Raw genomic sequence first — 27,123 nt, 5'->3', positions numbered from 1 at the left:
TTAGCGTAAAACTAGTGTTGTAAAACTAGTGTTGGTGGAGCTAAGAAGAAATCATAGTAGTTTACGCTGGCTGGAGAGGAAAGGATTGTAATGGAGGCAAAAGAGATCCGATTTCTTATTTTTGATTATGTGTGTGGCCCGGCGAGGGAGATGGCAAGGGCCTTCTCTATGTTGACTTCCTGAGATCGCCAAAAAGTAAGTAAGTGAATGGTGACAGGGGAGGGGAGGAATGCATAGAACCCACTGTTCTGACCAACCTTTAGCAGAAGCAAGAAACAGACTCCTTGTCATGAAACCCCCCTTTATTTACCTCTTGTGAATTAATTGCATTCACCCACCAAAAAGTCCAGGCAATAGTCCTTCAAGGAGTTAATTGCAGTAACAGACCTAATCAGTTCCTTGCGATAATGGCAAGGCTGTGAGCTCCCAGCCGAAAGGCTGAAAATTTAAGTTCTGGCAAGCCCTTTTTGTGGCACGAAACACAATGAACAAAATCTTCAGAAATACGAACCGTTGTCTCCTACGACAACCACTCCTCTTTCCTTCTATTTTTTCCCCAGCCAGGGAGGGGCCATTCAGCATCCATGTGTAATTTGCTTCCTGAGTCAACTCCTTGTCCTCCGTTGTTCACTTCTCCTAACTGCTCTGTGCATACGTGGATCTGGAACAGACCCCAGCTGTTCTTCCTCCTGACTCATATCAGCCTCTCTGGAGGCTGGGAAATGTCGGACAGCCCTGGCTCTATCTCTGTGTCTGACACAGAGCATCCATCAGAGCCTTCCTCAGACTCCAGAACTGGCCCAAGTTCTTCCCCAGCCTCCTCATCATCTGAGTCTGCCATCAGCTCCGCTGGCAGCTGGTGGGCCACAACACCCAATATATTAGCAAAGCAGGCCAACATACTGGGTTCTAGGGGCCTCTAAGGATCTGGACAGGTAAGATGGGAGGAAAATAGGTGGATAGGTGCAACATCTCTGCAATTGGTTGCAAGTGTGAATGACTGCGGGGGTGGGGTGGGGTGTGGTAATTGTAATTTTGAACATTCATTGAATGTCATATCTCAAGGGTTATCTGTAATTGTAAGTGGTCTTTCATTGCTCTCTGACAAAGTGATCTCTCTTTTACCAAGGCATATTTGTTAATAGCACTGTCATTTACATGATAAGAACAAAGAACTGAAAGGCATTCCTGAAGGATATCAAAAATGATCCTTTCTCAAGTATTTGGCAAGATGAATAAATATGCAGTCATCTCCTCTACCCATTATTGAAAAAAATACAGTTAAGAAACTTTGGTAAACCTTAACCAACTTCCTGCTTAAAGAAGAGCTTTGTGTGTCTGAATCACAAAGAAGGTAATAGTTCTGTGCAGTGCTAGTTGGAGCTTAAAGGTCACGCTAAAAGCTACAGGCTATCTGATGAAACAGAAAGGTGCCAACCTAATGATGTACTCTGAAGAATGGTTCACATTTAATGAAGAATTACACCCAGCAACTTCATTCCTCAATGCTTAAATTCTTCTGAGAAGCTATAAACATGGAGAAATGATTAAACTTCTAAAAGCATTTTAAATAGGAGACACGCAGGGAAAAAAACATGAGACTACCAGAGTATATTGCATCTTCTTACACAATATTTTCAGATAAGTAACCCTTGGACAGTGAAAAGACCAGAAAACATGGGCCTAAAATATCCTATGCTATTCTTTCCCGCCCCTTCATTTGAAAGTTTATTGGGACTTACTGAGCTCTAACGAATCAACCTCTTCAAATAACGATCTACAACAGGGGTGGGGAACTATGGCCCTTTTGACTTGTGGACTTCTACTGCCAGAATTCCTGAGACAGCCATGTCCTCACCTCTGATTTACAGCATTTTTAAACAGAAGCACAATATTTTACACAAAAGACAAACATGACAGGGCAGAAAATATTTAAGGTACAAATATTAATGAAACCTGACACTTTTCTTTTAGGCATTATGGACAAGTCCATAATGAAGTGAATTGAAAAACTGAAAAATAATTTGGGGTGCTACTCTTTCACATGGTTATGTCTGTGAGGTTTGTACTTGCCAAGCATTGGAAAGAAAAGGGATGCTAAGTGTTGAAGAATGGATTTTTAAAGTGACTGAATTAGCAGAGAGAGCAAAATTAACTGCTTTAATCAGAGATAATGAATTAGACAACTTTATAAGAGTCTGGAAAACATTTGTGGACATTGTATGTATCAGATACAATGAGAGGTGGTTAACAGAGTGATTTGAAGATTAGTGTAATGTTAGCTTAACCTGTTAATTGCTCTTTGCTCTTTCTTCTTTTTTCATATACTATGTTTCCCTGAAAATAAGACCTGGTCTTTTTTTCTTTTCAGCCCCAATATAAGCACCAGGTCTTATTTTGGGGGGATGTCTTACCCACTTACCTTAGGACCACCCCAGCCACACCTCCCATGCCTTGACTCCTGCTGACTTCTTCTGCAGCTGCTCGTAGCTGGTTCTGGCCAGACACCACATGGCTAGTTGCACCGGTGCTGCTGTTCACAGGAGGCTGCTTGGTGTGTTGTGCCATTGCATGCTAGCAGACGCACTGGCACAATGAGCATTGCAGCATCCTGCCGCAAGCAGCAGCACCAGCGTGCCGAGGCTTGTGGTGTTCCGCCGCAAGTGGCAGCATGGGCACAAGGCTTGTGGCATTGTGCCACAGGCAGAGACAGAGGTGAGATGTGCCACATGGTGTCCGGCTGCGAGCAGCTGCAGAAGTCAGGCAACAGCCCAACAGGTGTTGAGGTATAAGAGGCCTGGCTGAAGCAGTCATAAAGTAGGCAGGTGCAGGGAGCATGGGGCAGCCCTAACTTGATTTTTACACTTGCGCCTTGCCCCATCTCATACAACCAGACAGTGGGTGGGACTTAACTAGGCTTTATTTTGGCCGTAGGGCTTATATTAGGCACAGGCATGAAAATTGGGCTAGAGCAGAGGTTCCCAATCTTTTTCGCCCGCGGCTCCCCCGGAAATCCGACCTGCAACTGCGCATGCACCAGAAATGGCCCAAGTTCTTCCCCAGCCTCCTCATCATCTGAGTCTGCCATCAGCTCCGCTGGCAGCTGGTGGGCCAGAACACCCAATATATTAGCAAAGCAGGCCTACATACTGGGTTCTAGGGGCCTCTAAGGATCTGGACAGGTAAGATGGGAGGAAAATAGGTGGATAGGTGCAACATCTCTGCAATTGGTTGCAAGTGTGAATGACTGCGGGGGTGGGGTGTGGTAATTGTAATTTTGAACATTCATTGAATGTCATATCTCAAGGGTTATCTGTAATTGTAAGTGGTCTTTCATTGCTCTCTGACAAAGTGATCTCTCTTTTACCAAGGCATATTTGTTAATAGCACTGTCATTTACATGATAAGAACAAAGAACTGAAAGGCATTCCTGAAGGATATCAAAAATGATCCTTTCTCAAGTATTTGGCAAGATGAATAAATATGCAGTCATCTCCTCTACCCATTATTGAAAAAAATACAGTTAAGAAACTTTGGTAAACCTTAACCAACTTCCTGCTTAAAGAAGAGCTTTGTGTGTCTGAATCACAAAGAAGGTAATAGTTCTGTGCAGTGCTAGTTGGAGCTTAAAGGTCACGCTAAAAGCTACAGGCTATCTGATGAAACAGAAAGGTGCCAACCTAATGATGTACTCTGAAGAATGGTTCACATTTAATGAAGAATTACACCCAGCAACTTCATTCCTCAATGCTTAAATTCTTCTGAGAAGCTATAAACATGGAGAAATGATTAAACTTCTAAAAGCATTTTAAATAGGAGACACGCAGGGAAAAAAACATGAGACTACCAGAGTATATTGCATCTTCTTACACAATATTTTCAGATAAGTAACCCTTGGACAGTGAAAAGACCAGAAAACATGGGCCTAAAATATCCTATGCTATTCTTTCCCGCCCCTTCATTTGAAAGTTTATTGGGACTTACTGAGCTCTAATGAATCAACCTCTTCAAACTAACGATCTACAACAGGGGTGGGGAACTATGGCCCTTTTGACTTGTGGACTTCTACTGCCAGAATTCCTGAGACAGCCATGTCCTCACCTCTGATTTACAGCATTTTTAAACAGAAGCACAATATTTTACACAAAAGACAAACATGACAGGGCAGAAAATATTTAAGGTACAAATATTAATGAAACCTGACACTTTTCTTTTAGGCATTATGGACAAGTCCATAATGAAGTGAATTGAAAAACTGAAAAATAATTTGGGGTGCTACTCTTTCACATGGTTATGTCTGTGAGGTTTGTACTTGCCAAGCATTGGAAAGAAAAGGGATGCTAAGTGTTGAAGAATGGATTTTAAAGTGACTGAATTAGCAGAGAGCAAAATTAACTGCTTTAATCAGAGATAATGATTTAGACAACTTTATAAGAGTCTGGAAAACATTTGTGGACATTGTATGTATCAGATACAATGAGAGGTGGTTAACAGAGTGATTTGAAGATTAGTGTAATGTTAGCTTAATCTGTTAATTGCTCTTTGCTCTTTCTTCTTTTTTCATATACTATGTTTTCCTGAAAATAAGACCTGGTCTTTCTTTCTTTTCAGCCCCAAAATAAGCACCAGATCTTATTTTGGGGGATGTCTACCCGCTTACCTTAGGACCATCCCAGCCACACCTCCCATGCCTGGACGCCTGCTGACTTCTTCTGCAGCTGCTCGTAGCTGGTCCTGGCCAGACACCACATGGCTAGTTGCACCGGTGCCGCTGTTCACAGGAGGCTGCTTGGTGTGTTGTGCCATTGCATGCTAGCAGATGCACTGGCACAATGAGCATTGCAGCATCCTGCCGCAAGCAGCAGCACCAGCGTGCCGAGGCTTGTGGTGTTCCGCCGCAAGTGGCAGCATGGGCACAAGGCTTGTGGCATTGTGCCACAGGCAGAGACAGAGGTGAGATGTGCCACATGGTGTCCGGCTGCGAGCAGCTGCAGAAGTCAGGCAACAGCGCAACAGGTGTTGAGGTATAGGAGGCCTGGCTGAAGCAGTCATAAAGTAGGCAGGTGCGGGGAGCATGGGGCAGCCCTAACTTGATTTTTACACTTGCGCCTTGCCCCATCTCATACAACCAGACAGTGGGTGGGACTTAACTAGGCTTTATTTTGGCCGTAGGACTTATATTAGGCACAGGCATGAAAATTGGGCTAGAGCAGAGGTTCCCAATCTTTTTCGCCCGCGGCTCCCCCGGAAATCCGACCTGCAACTGCGCATGCGCACCAGACGCCCCAGAAATGGCGCATCAGCGCCAGACCCAGCGGGCGCAGATATTCCTTGCCCCATCTCATACAACCAGACAGTGGGTGGGACTTAACTAGGCTTTATTTTGGCCGTAGGGCTTATATTAGGCACAGGCATGAAAATTGGGCTAGAGCTTGTTTGTGTGGTAGGCCTTTTTTTGGGTGAAACACAGTATATGTATGTATGTATGCATGCATATAAAAGGGGAGGAAAATTTACTGTTTTTTCTTTTTTCAACATCCAGCCGAGATGGATTCTATATGCTAAATTTGTTATTTGGATCACTTTTTTTTGTACACCATTTTTTTTGGTCTTTTTTGTTGTTAGTGCTGGACATTTTTATTTTGTTTGTTTTTCTGTTTTCTGATAAAACAAAATAAATATGCTTATACTGAAAAAATAATAAAAGCAAAAGGCCTTGGAAGTAAGGTAGGAGGAAAAAAGTTTGTAGCTTTTAGCTCTTAATAGTTCTAACGAATACTGGGGGTTTATCGTTTTGCTAGAAAGTATAATGCAGGCCTGTCAAACTGGAGCCCCATGGGCTGGATACATCCCATGCGGGCCACACCCACCTTGCCTCTGCAAAGGAAAAAACCATCATGATATGTCATGATTCGGCCTGCAATGTGATTGAGTTTGGTATAGCACAAGGTTCCTATAGTGGTTCTTTTTCTTGGCCAGCAGTTGAGCTACAACAGTGTTTATGCATCTTTGCAACTTTCAGATGTGTATATGCTGGCTGAGGAATTCTGAGAGTTGAAGTCCACATATCTTAAAGCTGCCAAGATATAACATAAAACATAGCAAGGGATGGGAGAAATGTTAATGTACACATTATGACAGCATGATACAAGATATTCAAAAGGAGATAGACGAAGGGACTAAATTCCATAGTCATTGGTTGGCTGCCAATATGTCAACTTTTAACTATTTTCCCCCCTGAAATTTAACTTGGCTAATTATTCTTATGAGCACTTTTGTGCAGATACTGTCATTATAGGGTTTATTTACTTAAAGTACCATTTTAGATAAAGACCAAAAAGTGAGTGAAGGGTTCACCATTTACCACAAACAACCTCACAGGTAGAGACCAGAAACCGATCAACTTTTGTTTACTTCTTTAATCTAGACTAGAAACCTGGTCATCGATGTTTGCAAGGGTGAGTATATTAAAACCTGCAAGATTTTGCAACTGCAAGCCCTATGTTGTAACTGAATGCTCATTCCTTTTATGTGTGTTGGGGCAACACATACAAGATAAGTGGTTTTGATCATGTCTTATAGTTTTTACTTCTCTCCCATTGCATATCTACCCTGTTTTCCCCAAACTAAGACATCCCCTGATAATAAGCCCAATTGGGCTTTTGAGCACATGGCAATAAGGCCAAGTGCTTATTTCAGGGTTCAAAAAATTATAAGACAGGGTCTTAGTTTTGGGGAAACACAGTTTCCCTTTTCTTGCCACAGTTGTTAAGTGAATTGCTGCAGTTGATTAGTTAATAACTAATAATCTGGCTTTCCCCATTGATTTTGCTGATCAGAAGATCGCAAACGGGGATCACATGATCTTGGGACAAAGCAAAGGTCACAAGTATGGGCCAAGTCGCAAAGCACCTGAATTTTGACTATGTAATCATGGGGATGCCACAAAGGTCATAACTATGAAAACAGTAATAAATCACATTTATGTGATTTGATTCTTGAACTTGTTTGATTCTTGAACTTATCATTTATGTTTCATAAATACACAACATTATCACACTTATCCAAAAGGAAGATGATTCTGAAAAAGCAAGAATAGACAAAAAAGATTTACTACCTCATTGTTGGTATTTTTAGTGACCCTCATATTTTCTATAATTATTTTGGTCTTCCATTCAGGTAAAAAAAATATCTTTTCAACAGAATACATTGGTTTAATAATGTATCTTTTTAAAGTAAAAGTATTTTCAGTCTTTATGTGAGGATTTTACAATTAAGTATTTTCATTTGGAATTCTTGCTGAAAAAAATTCATGACCTCAAAAACTTGATCCTATAGACCTTATTCCTCAAAAGAAATGAATTAAGAGGAAAACTGAAACCCTGGATCCCTTCAAAGTCCCACAGAATGATACAGTGAAGTATGGCTCTTTCCGGCACTGTTTACAAAACAGACATCTTTTACTATTTTTATTGATATACTATAACATAACAAAATCTCGTTTTTAAACTTAAAATAAGTTTTACATTGCCTATCCCTAGCACTGCATATGTGGCTGCTTTGTGTACCTTTTCAATGATATGTATCCAAATCAATACCATCAGAAATTGATCATCATTTGATCTTAGTGATACTTTTATCTAATACATAACATTAGATCTATCTTAGTTGTTTCATTCTAGTTGATGGTTTTCTGAAACCAAAAAGAAAAATACAAAATACATATTCCTAATGGTGACAGAGGTGAATAATTAGTATTTAAGAAAATTGTTATCAATAATATTGACTGCTGGTTGGTTCAGACACTGACTTTATACATTAAAGTATAATTTAATACGCTCCAAATTGAAGCGGTATTTCATGGAGTGAAAAGTGATTGCTAGGAAAGCACCATAAGAACAAAATTGAAGAATAAGTATTGTATCCTTCTTTCAAATAATTCCAAATAACTCTATTATAAAATAAAATTATTGGAGACATCTAGTAGGAACCTTTGTGACACAGCTCTTCATGTGCAAAAAGAAGTCTTTGTTATGAGGTGCTCAGATGCAAATACCAAATTGGGGGTTCCTATAAGAAGGGTGTTTTTTTTAATATAAATAATTTATAAGTTTTCTGAAGGAGACTAGATACAAAAACAATATGAAAAATTATTAAAGCCATATCTTGCTTTTAATACAAAACAAATACTAATGTCCAAGGAGATCTTCCTGTTTTGACTGTTGGCTGAAAACAGGTAAAGGCTTCTTTTTTGTATGAAATATATTTCCCTTTTCCAATCGAAGTTCATTAAAAGTATATGTGAGGTCCATAGGACATTAATCATCCATCTTCATTCAGTATTGATCATGGCATCTGCTCAATAAAATCTAAATGATCCGGGATTGGAAGGCCTGTTATTATTGTCAAACATTTATTCCAGACTGTGAATGTTGGGCACACAGGCTGTGAAAATGTAATATCAAAAGTGTAAAGATGTAGAGAATTCAAGGCATCATAAAAGGCCAAAGAACCATTGTCATAGTCTAGCAAAATGCCAACACGGCGAAGATGGGGTGCAGGGTCTATTGGAATTTCTTTGCTGTTATGTCTCACCACCCATGTATTGTTGCAGCGACAAAGAACCCAAGAAGCAGAATTCTTTCCAATCCACTCATGTTTTGGTACAGACTTATAAGAAACACCAATGGCATACCTACAAAAACAAAATTAATATATAATTCATGTCATATATTTGCTGTATTTCTGAAGCCATATGTCCTTTAAAAATGTCTTTTGCAGTTCAAAAACAGTATATATTTAGTTCATGTTCTTCCTTATACTGTGAGAGACAACTCATGAAAATCTTATTGTTCCAAATTTCTTTGCTATAAAAAGAGCCATGTTATGAAATTGTAACAATCAAAATTAAGAAGGCTTAGCTTACATACGTTAAAACAACTGTTCTGAACTATTACAGATAAAGGTTAAAGTTTCCCCTATCCAGTTGTATATGATTCTAGGGGGCAGTGCTCATCTCCATTTCTTAGCCAAGGGAGCTAGCATTATCTGAAGACACTTCCATTCTGATATTGTTTCTGGAATAGAATGGATTTATAAAAGGCTATGAATCCCAATCTGGAAATGTCTCTGCCTAGAAGCTATGATTTCAGTCCTGATTCTAGAAACATTGTAAACTGGTCTCATCCAGTCTGATTTACGCTGGTAATATAATTTGAACTGCTGCCACCTTTACAATAAACTTTTTTTTTACTATTGCAGAAACCAACAACAAAAACCCCAGATTAAAGCTGCATTATAATATTTTGTCAGTTTCTTTGCATCAGTTAAAGTGAAAAAATCTGAAGTGTTATTAATCATTTAGGGAAACAAAGTATGTGTTCTTGCATGGGTTGACCCACCTACCATGTACTTCCACTGATAACCACTTCCCAGTAATGACGGCCACTGTCAATAAACACATTGCCAGCTACCCCATAGCTGCCTTGGCTGGTAAAACGCTCAGGGGTGTGGCTCTTCTTAGAAGAGGTTTCATCTCGCTCCACAGTCAAGTTATCGTGAGAAACTTTTAGCTTTCTATGAGCAGACTTGGGATCCAGTTTGAACGGCTGACCTAGAATATGAACAAGACAACAGTTTTAAAATAAAGCTTGTTTCAGCATGCATGAAAAAGGTGTCTAATTTCTGATGATAATAAGCTAATAAGCTATTTGATTATTTTCCCATAAGTCCTCCCCCCCAATTATTTTAATTTATTCAATGGTCCTGCTATGTTTTGCAGTTGCCTTGTTTTCTCAGTAATTGCTATTTTGACCTTTGTAAATTTAATCCTTGAATGTGCTTAGATAAGCAGTATATAAAAATAAATAAAATCATGGAATGGAAACTTTTAGAAAGCAAAAGTAAATAGTATTCCCTTTGTATCCTTCCCTAAATTGTTCATGGTGCTTCAGAGTTTAGATGCTTCCATAAATGTTAATAGTAAGTTGTCAGGCTGAAAGACTGTAGCAAAGATATCTGCTGAATGGACTAAGAATTGTACGAGAAAAACACTAAAATGGGAGGGAATATATTATCTCTGTACTTTTCAAGTGTCTAACTGAGTCAGATCAAGATGAGAGAAAAAGCAAATGCATTTAGGTTAGATGTAAAACTACTCACTATTTGTCTTCAGCTTTCCAGGTTCACTATTGCGGCTGCCAGCCTGATTAATGGCCTTAACAACAAATATGTACTTGGTGCCACTCTGCAGGCCATGCACTGTGTAATGGTTTTGTTTGATATTTGGAACAATCATCCAGCTGTCGGCTGAATTACACAGACCTGTATTTCAAATCAAAATCATTAATTGTTTTACAAAGCATGCATTCATTACACCTGAAACAAGGTGGTGAATCTGAAGCTGTTCAAGAATTCAAAGGAGCAGAAGTCCTTTGCTTCTTTGAATGGTTAAGCATCTGGCCAATCAACAGTACATTTTCCACTGATTTTGAGATGAGATCCATACTCCATCTCAAGAATAAAAAACAAACAAACCTGAAATAAAAGAGCCAATTTGTATTGGGGGCATCCACATGCAATTTACGGTCCTAATGAGATGACAACTAGGCTGGAGTTTATATTAGTTATATAAAAGACTCCTATAAGGTATAAGTGAAGGAGGAAAGGAGGGAGAAGGATGGACTATAGGATGGACCTAAAAAAAAAGCTAGGAATTTCAAAAAGTGGTATAAAAGTATAGGTAGTTTTTGTAACTTAATCAGATAAGTTTGCCTTAAGTATTTTTGGAAAATGGTTTCAGTCCTACCATCTGTTTTTCAGTTAACTAAAACTCTTAAGGGAAAGCTAACAACTTCCAAATTCCCTTCAATAGTATAATACAGTGATATTATAGAGTTTCCATTTCTTTTGTAAGGTATTACCATACCTTATAGACTCCCAATATCCTATTACCGTAGGATATTGGGGGTCTGTGCTACTGTGATGACAATGAGATAAGACAAAATTTGGAATCAATCATTCTGATTTGATCATATAAATTCATGTTTCTGATTTTAAAAAGAAATGCATTAAAGCAAGGATAGTAAATTATCACATATGATACAGTATAAATTTTAAATAGTCTATAAGTACAAATCAAAGATAAGTACACTGGCTGTAATGAGATATATCAGGCAGAATTCTGAGATTCTGGAAGGGAAAGTCAATCTGGAGATAATCCTTTTTTTTTAACTCAAAAATTTCTTGTTGATAAAGTTCCAAAAATAAGTCGGTGGGTGGAAGAAAATAATTGGCAAATCCTTGTAATATTTAATGATACAATATGTAATATTTAATTATAAAAAACATGTGTAAGAGTCAATTAGTAATACTAATGCAATTATTTAAAATACAACACACACATATATGTAGATAATCTTTAAGAATGCACAATTGCCAGGTTCTTTATTAAGCTTGTGATGCTTTTCTTTCCTATGTGGTTGAAAATAAAAATAAATAATTTTTATCTATATGTATTTATTTTATTTGAATTTTTCATGTTGTTTTAATCATATATATTAATCAATGTTTTCTTAATATTTTAACTTACAGTTGGTAATGTTCTACTATTGGGGATCAGAAAGATGGGGCTTGGTCCATACATTGGTTATGTTGACTTGTGATTAATGCGTCTGTTATTACCCTGATCATTGTTTGTGTGTGTGTGTTGTGGGCAGGTGGTTTTCTGGTTTTTTCAGTCTTTTATATTTTCTTTTAATGCTGTTAGCTACCCAGAGTCATGAATGGATGGCCATATAAACTGAAATAAATAAATAAATAATAAAACTGTCTATATTGTAGCAAAATATCCTGAAGATGATACACTATAAACAAATGTGTATCTGGCCAACAGACTAATTGGAATTTGCTGGATGCCCTCAGGTTTTCTGCAGAATTCATGCATATGTTCATGTTTAGAAGCATATTAATTATTAATCAAATAATATTAAGTATTAATGAAATGGACCCTAATTAAAGATTATAGTACAATTGACCACAGAATTTTCCATTCCTAACTGGTGGGGAGGCAGAGCTGGAGACTCTGTAGACTGGATTCTTTCTCTTTCCTTACATAGTCCAAAGGAAATGGTTGTGTTAGTGTATGATTGTAGCATACCACTTTGGCTATAATTTCTTGGTAATGAATTCATCAATCCATGTAATTAGATTTTAGGCACAAATATGTAATAGGTTGGTCATATATGATGTGTCTGCATTAAGTAAGCATATTGGTAATATGAGAACTGGAAAATCACTGTGACTGAATGAGCTTTAAATCTGTGCTTAATTAGGGAGACAGAGTAGAAATTCAAATACAACTGCCAGATGAATTCAGAGACAGTAGATATCTTTCTATCAAGATTCCAGATTTCAGTACTTTTGACAAATTGTAAAATCTTGTTTTCTTAAATGTATTTCAGGCTCTTATAGCCAAATGAGCCATTATGCACATAGTTGCAAAGGGAGAATTATCTGTATTTATCTATAAAGAATCAATCACCCTTTTAAAGTAGAGAAAAAAACACTTCTAAAAACAGACCTAATACATCCAATTAAACAGAGTCCCTTCCAAATCTGTTATTATGTTATAGATATGACACTGCCATAACAAGGGGGAAAATCCCCACTGGAAGACTTTTAGAGGAAGTTTATAAAGAATATGGATACTAAATGGAAAGGAAAGGGGCAAGGAATTTTATGTTCATTGCAAAGTCATTAATAATAACAACAGAGTTGGAAGGGACCTTGGAGGCCTTCTAGTCCAACCCCCTGTCCAGGCAGGAAACCCTACACCATCTCAGACAGATAGTTATCCAACATTTTCTTAAAAATTTCCAGTGTTGGAGCATTTACAACTTCTGCAGGCAAGTTGTTCCACTTACTAATTGTTCTAACTGTCAGAAAATTTCTCCTTAGTTCTAAGTTGCTTCTTTCCTTGATTAGTTTCCACCCATTGCTTCTTGTTCTACCCTCAGGTGCTTTGGAGAATAGTTTGACACCCTCTTCTTTGTGGCAATCCCTGAGATATTGGAACACTGCTATCATGTCTCCCCTAGTCCTTCTTTTCATTAAAATAGACATACCCAGTTCCTGCAACCGTTCTTCATATGTTTTAGCCTCCAGTCCCCTAATCATCTTTGTTGCTCTTCTCTGCACTCTTTCTAGAGTCTCAACATCTTTTTTACATCGTGGCGACCAAAACTGAATGCAGTATTCCAAGTGCGGCCTTACCAAGGCATTATAAAGTGGTATTAACACTTCACGTGATCTTGATTCTATCCCTCTGTTTATGCAGCCCAGAACTTTGTGTCATTACACATTACACAAAGGACTAGGAGTGACATGATAGCAGTCTACCAAAGAATAGGGGGTCAAAGTATTTTCCAAACTACATGAAGGCAGGACAAGAAGCAATGGATGGAAATTAATACATTTTTTTAAAAAAATAGAAATTAATTCATATTTTTTTAAATCAATATTTTAAATTACTAATTGACCTATAGATAATGAATATTGATCTAATATGAGAATTTGGAAAGCAAATTCTAGGACACTTCAACAGTCTAAATTGTAAATGTAATCAGGTGTTAACCAAAACATTGTTTGTAAAGAATAAATATGTAGTCATTGCATATCAAATAACAGCTATTACTTCTCTACTAATGCATTGGCTGAGATTGATGAGCTTTTCAATTTCTTTTGCAATGATCATGACCCTCAATTTATGACAAAATATTTACTTTCAACTTCTTGCTTACCTAATACCATGCCAACTACTAAATGTCAAAAAAAGTAAAGAATATTATGCACAGATGCTAAAAAGAAAAGTTTTCAAAACTGTAAAGTAATCCTCTAACTGTACCTCTGTACAGGTAGACACAATTGAGCCCAACAATTCTGTTGCTAAGTGAGACACTTGTTAAGTGAGTTTTGCTCCATTTTATGACTTTTTATGACAGTTGTTAAGTAAATCATTGCATTTATTAACTTAGTAACATGATTATTAAGTGCATCTGGATTCCCCGTTGACTTTGCTTATCAGAAATTCTCAAAAGCTGATCACCTGATCCAAGGACACTGCAACCATCATAAATATGAACAGTTGCCAAGCATCTGAATTTTGATCATGTGACCATGGGAATGCTGCAAAGGTCATAAATGTGAAAAACAGTCACATTTTTCGTGCCATTGTAACTTTGAACGGTCACTAAATGAGCTGTTGTAACTCAAAACTAACTATATTTAAAACTGTATACAATATACACACTACTTCAGTTTAAATGGCATCTCCATAACAACCTCACTGATTGTTCTTTGTTTTTGTTTTTTGGGGATGCACATGATATACAATATTACAATATTACAATACAGTATTGTCTGGATGGACAAGCCAGATATAAACACAACTAATCATAATTAGTTCATTAAAATGTTATTTTTATTTCTGTAAGCTATAATAGAAAACAGCAGAACAAGAAACATCATTAGAACCGGTTAGTTTGATATTGAAACAATTCAGTATGAAAATATTCTACATAATCTAACATTATGTCCCTCAGGTTTTTTAAAGCATCATTTGCAGTCATTTAGGAATGACATTCAAAACCTCAAGAGATTTCTAAATTGCCTGCCCAAAAAAGAAAGGGGAGTTGGCACCAAATGTTCACACACTAATGCAACTATACACAACAGAAGCTACTTGTCACACCATACTTTGCACATTTCACACTGTAATAAGATGATATGTAAAATGACCAGCCTATCTCAACCACGTCATCCAATAAATATTTGCCACCCTCATAGTCTATTAAGGTAGAATATTTCATGCTGATTCATTATGAAGCTTTACTTCATTAAGACTGGAATAACATCCTCAGCTCTTTTTCCCACAATAGAGGCTTTGTTTAAAGTCTCTCTTCAGAGTTTTGCAGCTGATGTATTGTCTTCACCACACAGTGTGCTTTCCATCAGCATAATGCTATGCAGAAAGTGGGTCAAACAGAGCAAAACAGAGTTTACTAGCAATTAGCTTTTCCTGCCTGCTAGTGATTAATCTAAGAAAGTCGAATTCTTTCACAGCCTTTTCACTTTATTGTCTTGCTCTAATTGCTATTTAAGACTCTCAACTTTACAGACAGGCTTGCTACAAAATATGTGTTTCGAAGAACTATATCATCAGCTTGTGTGTTCCTGTGAAAGTGGAAATATCCACTTTCATTGGATATTTTCATATACATGATGTAGCTTAAGTAGTATCTAGAAGATTCAGGAAACATTCAATTTTCAACGTTTAGTGTTAGGAAACATGTTTCATCATTATTTAATATGGAATTAATCACTAGTCTTTATTATTAAACCATTCAGCAAGAATATGAGATGACCAGGTTAATATAATCCTTTTCTATCATTAAATAATGTGTTTGTTTTATATTTTGAAATATACTGATCTGAAATATCATACACTGAAAGTTAGGTTAAAACTTGATGCTTAACCTAAACCAAACCAGGGTAAATAAAAATTATTTAAAAATCATCTTTTTTAAACATAGCTAATGCTAACCATTAAATGCTAAGCAACATGAAAAATGGGTACATGGAGTTAAGCTTGGGATAGATTTCTGCTTAGCTACCGAATACTAATTCCATTTTTCTTGTAAACATGGAAGTTGCCTATCAAAGGTAGAAGGTTAAGCTACCCCCAGAAGTGCCAGCAATATAATAACATCAAGACCAAGCACGGTTGCTGCTATTGCAGGCATTCCTTGACTTCACTAATCAGAAATCCTCCTATTAGGTTGGGAACAGGTGATTTAAAGTAAACTAGATTCTGGCTCTAGAATTCAATTTATAATGTTTCAACAGAATACACTTGGTTAATAAGTGAAGAGCCAATCTGATCATTTCTCAAATATAAGAAGAGTATTCTTAATTTTCTTTCAGGACCACTCCTTACCCAACCTATGGTCACTAGCCACGGTCATCCCTATCTTCAAAAAGGGAGACCCCAGCCTAGTCGAAAATTACAGACCAATCTCTTTATGCTGCATCACCTGCAAAGTCATGGAATCAATCATCAGCCAATCCATTACCCTCCACCTAGAAACAAACAACCTACTCTCTAATAAACAATTTGGTTTCAGAAAAAAATTATCCTGTAATCTACAAATTCCACACTGCAAAAACATATGAACTACAAATCTTGATCAGGGCAAAGCAATAGATGCAATTTACATAGACTTCTGTAAAGCCTTTGATTCAGTGGTACATGACAAACTACTTCTAAAACTAAAATCCTATGGCATCTCTGGACCCCTCCATAATTGGATATCTGTATTCCTGTCAAACAGACAACAAGTGGTCAAAATAGAGAGCGCCCTATCAAATCCTGCACCTGTTAATAGCGATGTCCCCCAAGGAAACGTTCTAGGATCAACACTCTTCATACTATACATAATGACCTTTGTGATCATATTATAAGTAACTATGTTCTCTTTGATGATGATATTAAACTATTTAACACTACCAACAATGCTGCTACTCTTCAAAAAGACCTTGACTTGATGTCGGAATGGTCAAAAAATTGGCAACTCCAAATCTCAACCAACAAATGCTCTATCATTGGCAAAAAGAATCAGAACACAAAATACAAGCTCAGTGGACATGACCTTGTAGATGACCCTCACTTGGTCAAGGACCTTGGAGTATTTATATCATATGATCTAAGTGCCAAAGCCCACTGTAACAACATTGCCAAAAAGACATTAAGGGTTGTAAACCTAATCTTGCATAGCTTCTTCTTCAGTAATATTACATATAGAGCATACTAAACATTTGCTAGACCAATTCTCGAATACAGCTCATCTATCTGGAATCCGCACTGCATATCGGACATTAATACAATTGAGCAGAAATATTTCACAAGAAGATTCCTCCACTCCTCTGCTCGCAACAAAATACCTTATGCCACCAGACTTGAAATTCTGGTTTTAGAAAATTTAGAACTACGCCTTCTTCGGTATGACCTAAGCATAGCTCATAAAATCATCTGCTACAATGTCCTACCTGTCAACGACTACTTCAGCTTCAACCACAACAATACACGAGCACACAATAGATTTAAACTTAAAGTGAACTGCTGCAAACTCAATTGCAGAAAATATGACTTCAGTAACAGAGTTGTTAATGCCTGGAGTGCACTAACAGACTGTGGTTTCATCCCAAAACCCAAAAAAACTTTAACCTAAGACTGTCTACTGTTGACCTCACCCCATTCCTAAGAGGTCTGTAAGGGGTGTGCATAAGAGCACCAGCGTGCCTACTGTCCCTGTCCTAATGTTCCCTTTAATTGTATTCACTTTATGTATTCAATTCATGCTTATACTTATATATATTATCTAATATGTACTCGACAAAATATTTTTTTTACAAAGAACACGTATTTCAGCATTAAGATATTACTTAGTAGCATACACTACTTTTAATACACAGATTTTTAAAAATATCCTTTGAAAACAAATGATATAAAGCTCACAAACTGAAATAAAACAAGAAAAGAATAGTAAAAAAAAAATCTCCAGTCCACAGTTCTAATAACTCTTATGATAACACACACACACACATTCAAGATATATATTGTGGAATTAAGAGATGCAAGAAAAAAGTTGTTGCATCTCTTAATTACAACTCTAGTTGGAAGAACAAAAGAAAAGTGGAAAAACATCAGGACGCAGACACGCACCATTTTAAAAAAAATCTATGAAGTATCACTTAAGAAATTTGATACTAATCAAGAATTTGAATCAGATTTCTCTCATTGCCTCATTATTTTTATTTACTGTAAAAAAACCTACACAATCTAAACAAAGACAAAATGCATGTTTATATAGTTTAAATATTTAATAAAAATAAAAATACCATAAGCCTTACATGCTTATGGTACCTTTACCATAAGCATGTAAGATGTCTGATAGTAAAACAGAAACACTTAACATATGACCTTATCATATACAAATAAATGTAAAAAAAACCCCACAACCAAGTGAGTAAAGCAACCTACAAAAAGTATCACAAATAAAATAAAAAGACAACAGTCTCAGTGCATTCATTTATTGTATCTACAGTCTATGTTTTCTAGCAGGAGATTAAGGTGTATACATAGTGCTAACTATTTCCCCCCACAATTTTGGGAGGTAGTGGGGCTGAGAAAGACTGATTGGCTCAAAAGTCATTAAAGTAAGGTTACATGAGATAGAATAGAATAGAATAGAACTTTATTGGCCAAGTGTGATTGGACAAACAAGGAATTTGTTTTGGTGCATATGCTCTCAGTGTACGTAAAAGAAAAGAAAAAAAAAACCATCAAAGGTACAACATTTACAACACAAATGATAGTCAAAGGTTGCAATTTAACCCTTAATGATAGCAACAAAAAGTTACAGTCATACAGTCATAAGTGGAAAGAGATTGGTGATGAAAACGATGAGAAGATTAATAGTAGTGTAGATTTAGTAAATAGTTTGACATTGTTGAGGGAATTGTTTAGCAGAGTAATGGCCTTCGGGAAAAACTGTTCTTGTGTCTAGTTGTTCTGGTGTGCAATGCTCTATAGCGTCGTTTCGATGGTAGGAGTTGAAACAGTTTATGTCCAGGATGTGAGGAATCTGTAAATATTTTCACAGCCTTCTTCTTGATTCGTGCAGTATACAGGTCTTCAATGGAAGGCAGGTTGGTAGCAATTATTTTTTATGCAGTTCTAATTATCCTCTGAAGTCTGTGTCTGTCTTGTTGGGTTGCAGAACCAAACCAGACAGTTATAGAGGTGGAAATGACAGACTCAATAATGCCTCTGTAGAACTGGATCAGTAGCTCCTTGGGCAGTTTGAGCTTTCTGAGTTGGCGCAGAAAGAACAGTCTTTGTTGTCCTTTTTTGATGATGTTTTTGATGTTAACTGTCCATTTTAGATCTCGTGATGTGATAGAACCTAGAAATTTGAAGGTTTCTACTGTTGATACTGTGTAGTCACAGGTGGAAGTATGGAAGGGTTTCTCCTAAAGTCTACCACCATTTCTACAGTTTTGAGTGTGTTCAGTTCCAGATTGTTACGGTCACACCACAAGGCTAGTCGTTCGACTTCACATCTATATGCGGATTCATCATTGTCTCGAATGAGACCAATCACTGTTGTGTCATCTGCGAACTTCAGTAGTTTAACAGATGGATCGTTGGAGATGCAGTCATTGGTATACAGAGAGAAGTGGGGAGAGTACACAGCCTTGGAGGGGCCCTGTGCTAATTGTACAGGTATCTGAAGTGATCCGGCTTAGCTTTACTTGTTGCTTCCTGTTTGTTAGGAAGCTTGTGATCCACTTACAAGTCTGTTCAGGTACCTTTAGCTGGTTTAGCTTAGTTAGAAGAGTGTCTGGAATGATGGTATTGAATGCTGAACTAAAGTCTACAAAGAGGACCCTTACATAGGTCTTTGGAGATTCAAGATGTTGTAAGATGTAGTGCAGAGCCATATTAACAGCATCATCTGTTGATCTATTTGCTCGGTATGCAAATTGCAAGGGGTCTAACAGTGGATCCGTGATGGTTTTCAAGTAGGAAAGCACTAGCCTTTCAAAGGCTTTCATGACTACAGATGTTAAAGCAACTGGTCTGTAGTCATTCAGTTGTCATTCAAGTTGCCCCTTGATAGTGGGCTTCTTCAGCACTGGGATGATGGTAGAGAGTTTGAAGCAAGAAGGAACATAGCACATCTCTAGTGATTTATTGAAGATATGGGTGAAGATGGGGGCCAATTGGTCAGTACAGATTTTTAAGCAAGAAGGAGTTATCTTGTCTGGGCCTGGAGCTTTTCCTGGCTTTTGTCTGTGAAATAGGTCCTGCACTGCCTTTTCTGTGATATGACATGATATATTAATCAAAATGAGTGAAGCTCAAAATCAAAAATAAAGTTTTTAATCTTCAAAATTAAGTAACATTCTCTCACAACTAAAGAACATGGTGGAAAAAGATATTAAACAGTTTATGGAAAGTGTAACTTTCTAGGTGAATGACTAGCTAATGGTATTCAATTGTTGAGTAACAAGTTTAATTTGATTCATGACAAAATAAACAAGACTTCATGGAAAGACATTTAGTACAAACAAAAGATCAAACTGAATCAACTTCCCCAAAGGATTCCTGTTGCTAAATTCGTCTGATGTATTATTAATACAATGACAGAAATATTTTCACAATCCTGTATACATTGACAGCAATGTATAGCAACTTGATGTGACTACATAAATACTTCAGCTTACTTTTCAAAAGTTTGAATTTATGATATTGTCTTTTTGAATATGTTCCAGAAAAGCCAATGATTCTGCTGCCCATTTAAGTTAAGAAAAATGAAGAACTGAACCAAGTTTTATGTTTGCAAAGTAAAAGTGAATCAGTAGCTATGAAACATTCCCTTTGCAGACCCAAATGCTTCACAAGTGTAATGCAAATGACACATAACTTCTCCACAACTCTGTTGTCTTGCTTTTGCTGCCTCTTTCTCATTTTTCTATGAATTGTAATGTGATATACCAATTTATTGCACTATTATACCTATAGTGAAAAGTTGTGGGCCTTCAGAAGTTTGGGATTCCTTTTTGTATTCCTTGTAGTAAAATTAGGGAAGTAGGGCAATTTCTCTCTCTTTTAAAATCAAATTAGCATAACATCAATTGTAATCAACTCATGCCATATCCTTTGCAAAATAACCATTATAATAAATTTGTATATCAATTATACTATATAGGGCCTCTGGTGGCTCAGACTGCTAAGACAGCCTGTTATTAACACAGCTGCTTGCAATTACTGCAGGTTCAAGTCCCACCAGGCCCAAGGTTGACTCAGCCTTCCATCCTTTGTAAGGTAGGTAAAATGAGGACCCAGATTGTTGGGGGCAATAAGGTGACTTTGTATATAATATACAAATGGATGAAGACTATTGCTAACATAGTGTAAGCCGCCCTGAGTCTTCGGAGAAGGGCAGGATATAAATGCAAATAAAATAAAATAAAATAAATAAATACTGTTAAAGACTGTTTAATTATAATTTTATCTTGTTAAATCATTGTGAGCCGCACTGAGCCGCAGTGGCATAGTAGTTAGAATGCAGTACTGGAGGCTACTTCTACTGACTGCGGGCTGCCTGCAATTTGGCAGATCAAATCTCACCAGACTCAAGGTTGACTCAGCCTTCCATCCTTCCGAGGTGGGTAAAATGAGGACCCAGTTAGGGGCAATAGGCTGACTCTATAAACCACTTAGAGAGGGATGTAAAAGCACTGTGAAGTGGTATATAAGTCTACGTGCTATTGCTATTATACCTTTAGCCTCTGAGTTGTGCTTCTATTTAAATCACTTTTTTGTGAAAATTCTGAAAGCTCCTCATAAATCTCTTAGATAATAGAATATTTTGTTGCTCAAATTCAATGCTTCATTTTTATAGGCTTAGATTCTAAATGAGAATGTGAACTGCATTTCTCTATCTTTATTTTGCTCATTGTTTTATGTGTTGGAAAATGGTTTAGTGGAAGTCAAAATTAAACTGGATGCAAAATGCTTTGTACTTACTAACTACATTAGCTTGTCCAGTGAAGATAGTATACTGCAGCTCATAGGAGACCACACTGAATTCATCATCTGAAGTCCAGTGAACTGTGATTGTGTCATAAGAAGCTGTGCAAAGCTCTTCTCTAATTGTTGGTGGATTTGGAGCTGAAAAAGATTTATATGAGTTGTTACAGTTCAGACATTCATTTACCCATTTATCACAAAAATATGAAAACAAGAAAAAAACATGTTGGATATCATTGCATGAACTTATGAAAGAATATTACCAAGAAAATCCTTTATATAATTCATCAATGCAGAGACACAATTGTTTATAGTATGGAATTTCCATGCAGAATGGATCTTGCTGCTCATGTCATTGAACCTCTCAAATCGTGTTTCTGTATCTTCTCCAAATCCCATCCCAAGACTGGTATTACTTTTACCTACGATATTCTGATATGGTAACAGTTTGAGAATACTCATGTTGAATGCCTTCAGCTTGTGTAATAAAACTCAAATTTATTTTGGACTGTGAGAAAATTCTGCATTGATGTTAGTTAATGCTGGCTGAATAGTGAGATCCCAGATTTCAGAACTATTTTCTCATGAGGTCAAAACCAGACTGCAGAATATTACAAACACTGATTGATCCTTATAAATCCTATTAAATGAGAACATCGTCTAAGCATCTCTTTGTCGTATGAACCTATATGAACATAGCTCAACTGATATTATTATATACAAATCTGGAAACTGGGAAGGATTGTGTGGTTGTATCCCATCTACAAATTTTCAAAAAACAGTAAAAGTATTGCAAGATTATTCATTAAAATGCTATTTTCCCTAAATCACAATAACCTTTTTTATCCAATGAATGTTATCATATGCATTCTTCTCTATGTTAAAACAAATACACATGTTCCTACATATATTTAGATTCTTACCAGTCAGATAATCAAGGCATTCAAGCAGTTTCTTTTCTCTGGTAAAATCCAGTGCAAATGTATCAAAAGTGTCATTAAGGTTAATTTCGGGAATTAAAACCTGGGAAGATGCAGTTGCCATGGCAACTCTACAAGATAAAAAACAAGTGGGTTTAGTTCTGAAAATTATTTTACATGGTGAGGATACATAAGGCAAATACTTTTAAAATAAGTTAACATGTATTTAATGTAATTTTCATATCCCTGATCAGCAACATGTCAGCTAGAATGTAGAAAGCTACCTAATACCATGAGGTACTGCCTGTTTGTTTGTAGCTGCTGGGAATTAATTTTTTAATCTTTATAATGGAATCCATGAACAATGTTATTTTACCATAATTTCTCCTAAAAGTGACTGATATACTTAGATGTTACACATTTTCAGTATCTTTTGCTAATTTGCCATTCATGAAATGAGCTATGTTAAAAAGCTTCAAATGCTTCCAAGGAAGAGAACTGTCATCTAAAATCTGAAATCTCAAGACTGAACTTCATTACAACTGATTGCATTTCAGTTAGTTATTCAACTAACTTCAATAATGAGTCAATATTTTGTTACTTAAGCAGATAAACAGAAAAGATCATGGGCAGGTAAAAAAACATTGAGAATGCATGTGATTTCCAACTTTCTGCTGGCCTTCCCATTGGCTGGGCTTGTGGGCAGTTGGCAGGGAGTGTCAGAAATCATGATCACATGATCGCAGGGATGTTGCAACTGCCACAATTTTGCAAATAAAACTGGCCTGAACATTGGAAATTTCAATTCCACAGGGCTAATGAGACCTGGATTTTACACATTCTTCAGGTTAGCAGATTTTGATTCAAAAATCATTGTATAATGTACCGCCTGGACTACTGTTTGAGGGTACAAATGGACAAACAAATAAACACAATAAGAATTTTAATAGCATAAAAATATGGAAGAATGTAAGAAAAGGTAAATGAGTCACTGTAAATTTTACTCCACTAGTTGTTGCCAACTATAGGGGGGCATTGATCTGGCACTGTCTGAAGACATTTCTGTGGTCACATGGCCAGCATGACGGCACAGAGTGCTGTTACCTTCCCACTGAAGTAGTAACTATTTCTCTACTTGCATTTGCATGCTTTCAAATTGCTCGGTTGCCAGGAGCTAGGGTGAGGATGGGAATTCACCCCATTGCATGGAGCCTGGGTCTGAAACCAGAGTGGCTGGCTTTCCAACTGACAAGTCCAGGATCTTAACTACTGAGCCACACCGCCGCTGTAATATGCCATTATATGGAAGTATTCTAACATTTTTTCTAGAATGATGTTTCTTAGTCTGTCTTTGACACTTTGCCTCTGCATACCAGTTGTTGGCTATGTTGATGTTTTATACCTGCATTATATACTTCTTTAAAGGTCTGTTTTTTTGAGCATCACAAAGATTTGATTTCTCCTTGAAACACCCGATTGTCATTATTATAAAGAAAATGGTTAGTTAGCAAAGTTATTTAATTCTCAAGACTCTTCAGTTTATGGCATTACCTTTCAGTTATATTTTTAGCCGACTGCAAGAAGCGTGCATGATCATTCTCCTTCAAAGATTGCTCAGCCTGTGAGATGAGAGAGGTGGAGCGTTCAATGCACTGCTTACAATTAGCTATCTGCTGGGCCAGTTTTCTCAGTCTCCCAACCTGGAGCAAAAAAGAAAATGGTTACTTCTGTGGACACAAAAATGGGCTTTAATATTTGACCATAGCTCAAGACCATAGCCATAACTCAAATTGAGTACCAACGGAAACAGCTCAATTACTTTCCTCTTCTATTTCAATAGGAGCCTAAGTTCTAAGAAAGTATTTATTATTATCCAGAGTGGGGTAATCCAAAATAACCACAACTCGTTTTCTTTCTTTCTGTTTTTTATAATAGGAAATCTCAATTGCCATTAGGCTCTACTGTGATTGCCAAGGTGCTTTAATTGACCTCAGAACATTGACCTCATAACAAAAGGAATAATTTGACAATAAAATAAATATTTATCCTTGGAAATGTCTTTTCCTGGAGGATCTTTTTTTCAGCTAAGTGTGGTATATTAACAAAAGTGGATACTGTACTGCATAATCAGTGTGATACAAATGGAACATTTTAATTCCAATTCACTTTTAATATGCATTACACTGCAATGCTAAACATTTATTTAACAGTAAATCCAATTGAATTAGTAGATTATTTTCACTGCAACTATGTTTCAGATGAACCTACTGAGACAGTATTGAATTACATCTGAAATGGAAGAGTAACAGAACATAAAGACCACCTCAATCTTTTCTAGTGCTCTCTTTGTTTAGCAACTTGACAAGAACCTACATTTCATTACATTCAAGACTGCAATTCTCCGAACAATAAAAATAACCTTTTTGTTATATCCTGCTTGGGAGCTTTCCATTGGGACTCTGGGAATAGAATGGCATATTAAATAAATCCTGTGTCTAATCCAGTGCAACTATTCTTATACTTACAACAGAAACTGAGACCAGTATTTCCAGTGCTAAGCAAGGCAGTTGATAAGTGAGCCATTCTCACTTTTATGAACTTTTTGTTACAACTGTTAAATGAATCACTGCAGTTAAGTGAATTGTGTGGTTGTTAAGTGAATCTGACTTAACAGATTCACTTGACATTGAATATGTTGACTTTGCTTGTCGAAAGCTAGTTGGGAAGGTTGCAAATGACAATCATACTCCAAGGTGCTACAACCATCATAAATACATTCAGTTGCAAGCCTGAATTTGGATCACTTGACCGTGGTGGATGTGCAATGGTTTTAAGGGTGAAGACTGGTTGTAAATCACTTTTTTCCATGCCATTAAACTTTGAATTGTCGCTAAAGAAATGATTGTAAATTGAGAACTACCTGTATTTATTTTCAACTCAAGCATCCTATATTGCTAACAAAAACAAGATCTATTTTTTGAATCATGTCAATCTTTGACATTCCTCACTAAAGAAACAAAAGACCTCCTGAAATTACCTGCAACTTGGTAAGGCTTGAGACTTTGGAAAAACAGTGTATAAATCTAGTATGTGGATACCAGGCCTTTATTTCGAATACCTTTCCAGACACTGTAGTGCCTTTTACTGACATTAGGCTGAGAAAGTGGACAACTTATATGAAATGTTAATTCCAAGATACACCATTTCTACTGCTTAACTACATACCCACAGTGCTAAAGCAGCTGGTAGAAACACCTGCTTAATTTGCTGAAAAAATGCAAGGCATATTGTCCTTATTTGGAAATGGCTGTCATGACCACTAACTGCTGTACATACCTTGTTTGGGAATGAATGTATCGGGTTTGTTAAACTATCTCCCCCCCAAAAAGCATAAAGTACAGTAATGAGCACATCTGTTAATAAAAACAAACAAACCACCCTCTCCTTTAATGTAAATGTAAGGTTTGGAATGGAACCGCATTTTTGATTCTGTAAAAAGCGTATGAACTTTGGTGGTACAATATGCATTCGCCCTACTGTTAAGTAACCAAAGAAATTATACAGAAGGTTGTCAGGTGGACCTGAATCTTGTTAATAGTGTAAATAAGTTCAGGAGTTGTCAAACAGTAACCTAGAGAACTATGGTCCTGAAACAGCCCTTGTCTGCAGGGCTTTCTATTTTAAGTTATTTTGAGTATCTTGAAGCTAAGTGAACCATTTAACCTGCCCGTTTAACCTGTCTCTGACGTTATTTCTTGCCAAAAAAAATTTCACACAGGGAGAGTTTCCCCCCCCCCCTCTTTCACACATAAAAAACACATAAACAAAGCAAGGATCATGGTGAAATTGATTTCAAAGTTAGCCAGATAACCAAGCTTTAGTGGCTATCTGAGATTTACCTTGCACAGAGATTAAAATCAGAAATATGTGTAGTATAAAATATACAATAAAATACTTCATTAAACTTACTATATACAATAAAATATTTCATTAAATTTCTACTTCTGTAAAACACTAATGGTCCCAACTTCCTTCAATATGCTTCATGACCTTGCTTTCTTACAGAGCAAACAAAGAAAGTTAATTTGTGTGTCTTTAATAGATATAATAACTTATACCTATTTATAATATCTATGTAGATGATTATAAGTTATTAATTCTTATTTTAAAATCAATTTTTGCCACAGGAAATTTTTCAAACAAAGCATAAATATTTTAGAATATTACTATATAAACTATTCTGGTGAATAAAACAGAATTTCCCTTGCAAATATCATTTGTACAGTTATCTATATAAAGTGTCATATAATAGAAATATAAAATAACATAAGATGCTATCTTTCAACAGGCATTCAACAGATTTTAAATGAAGACTGAAATGTTTATTTAATACATTCAGACAACAGGCAAATAAATGAAGCAGCTGTGAAGGGGATTTCAAGATGTGCATTGTATAGAATACTTAAGTCAGAAATTAGAAATTTTGTGGAACATAAACTATTTAGTAAGAATCTTAATCTATTTCAGAATCTCAAAGATAAAATTCTT

The 27,123-nt window shown here is 36.6% G+C and overlaps 1 protein-coding gene and 1 long non-coding RNA gene across 6 annotated transcripts in view; one reads left to right on the top strand and one right to left on the bottom strand.

Annotated features, from left to right (window-relative positions):
* LOC131199169 (uncharacterized) lies at nucleotides 1-27,115 on the top strand. Its single transcript, XR_009155284.1, has 3 exons — nucleotides 1-199; nucleotides 6,428-6,458; nucleotides 26,924-27,115. It is a non-coding gene; the product is annotated as an uncharacterized LOC131199169 (long non-coding RNA).
* The window catches only part of MID1 (midline 1), a 230,442-nt gene continuing 210,552 nt past the window's right edge, over nucleotides 7,234-27,123 (bottom strand). For 3 of the 5 annotated variants that reach the window (XM_058184614.1, XM_058184615.1, XM_058184613.1), the window contains exons 5-10: nucleotides 24,127-24,275; nucleotides 22,579-22,706; nucleotides 21,653-21,796; nucleotides 10,162-10,323; nucleotides 9,406-9,613; nucleotides 7,234-8,695 (exon numbers count right to left, since the gene is read on the bottom strand). In XM_058184614.1, the coding sequence (XP_058040597.1) occupies nucleotides 8,347-8,695; nucleotides 9,406-9,613; nucleotides 10,162-10,323; nucleotides 21,653-21,796; nucleotides 22,579-22,706; nucleotides 24,127-24,275 (1,140 nt within the window). In that variant the 3' untranslated portion in view covers nucleotides 7,234-8,346. The remainder of the gene's footprint in view (nucleotides 8,696-9,405; nucleotides 9,614-10,161; nucleotides 10,324-21,652; nucleotides 21,797-22,578; nucleotides 22,707-24,126; nucleotides 24,276-27,123) is intronic. The other 2 variants (XM_058184611.1, XM_058184612.1) reach the window with 1 other exon arrangement.

This window comes from Ahaetulla prasina, chromosome 5, assembly GCF_028640845.1.
Source record: "Ahaetulla prasina isolate Xishuangbanna chromosome 5, ASM2864084v1, whole genome shotgun sequence".
NCBI lineage: Eukaryota > Metazoa > Chordata > Lepidosauria > Squamata > Colubridae > Ahaetulla > Ahaetulla prasina.
Note: the sequence above shows the minus strand (reverse complement) of the source record. Positions and strands in the feature narration are given on the sequence as shown.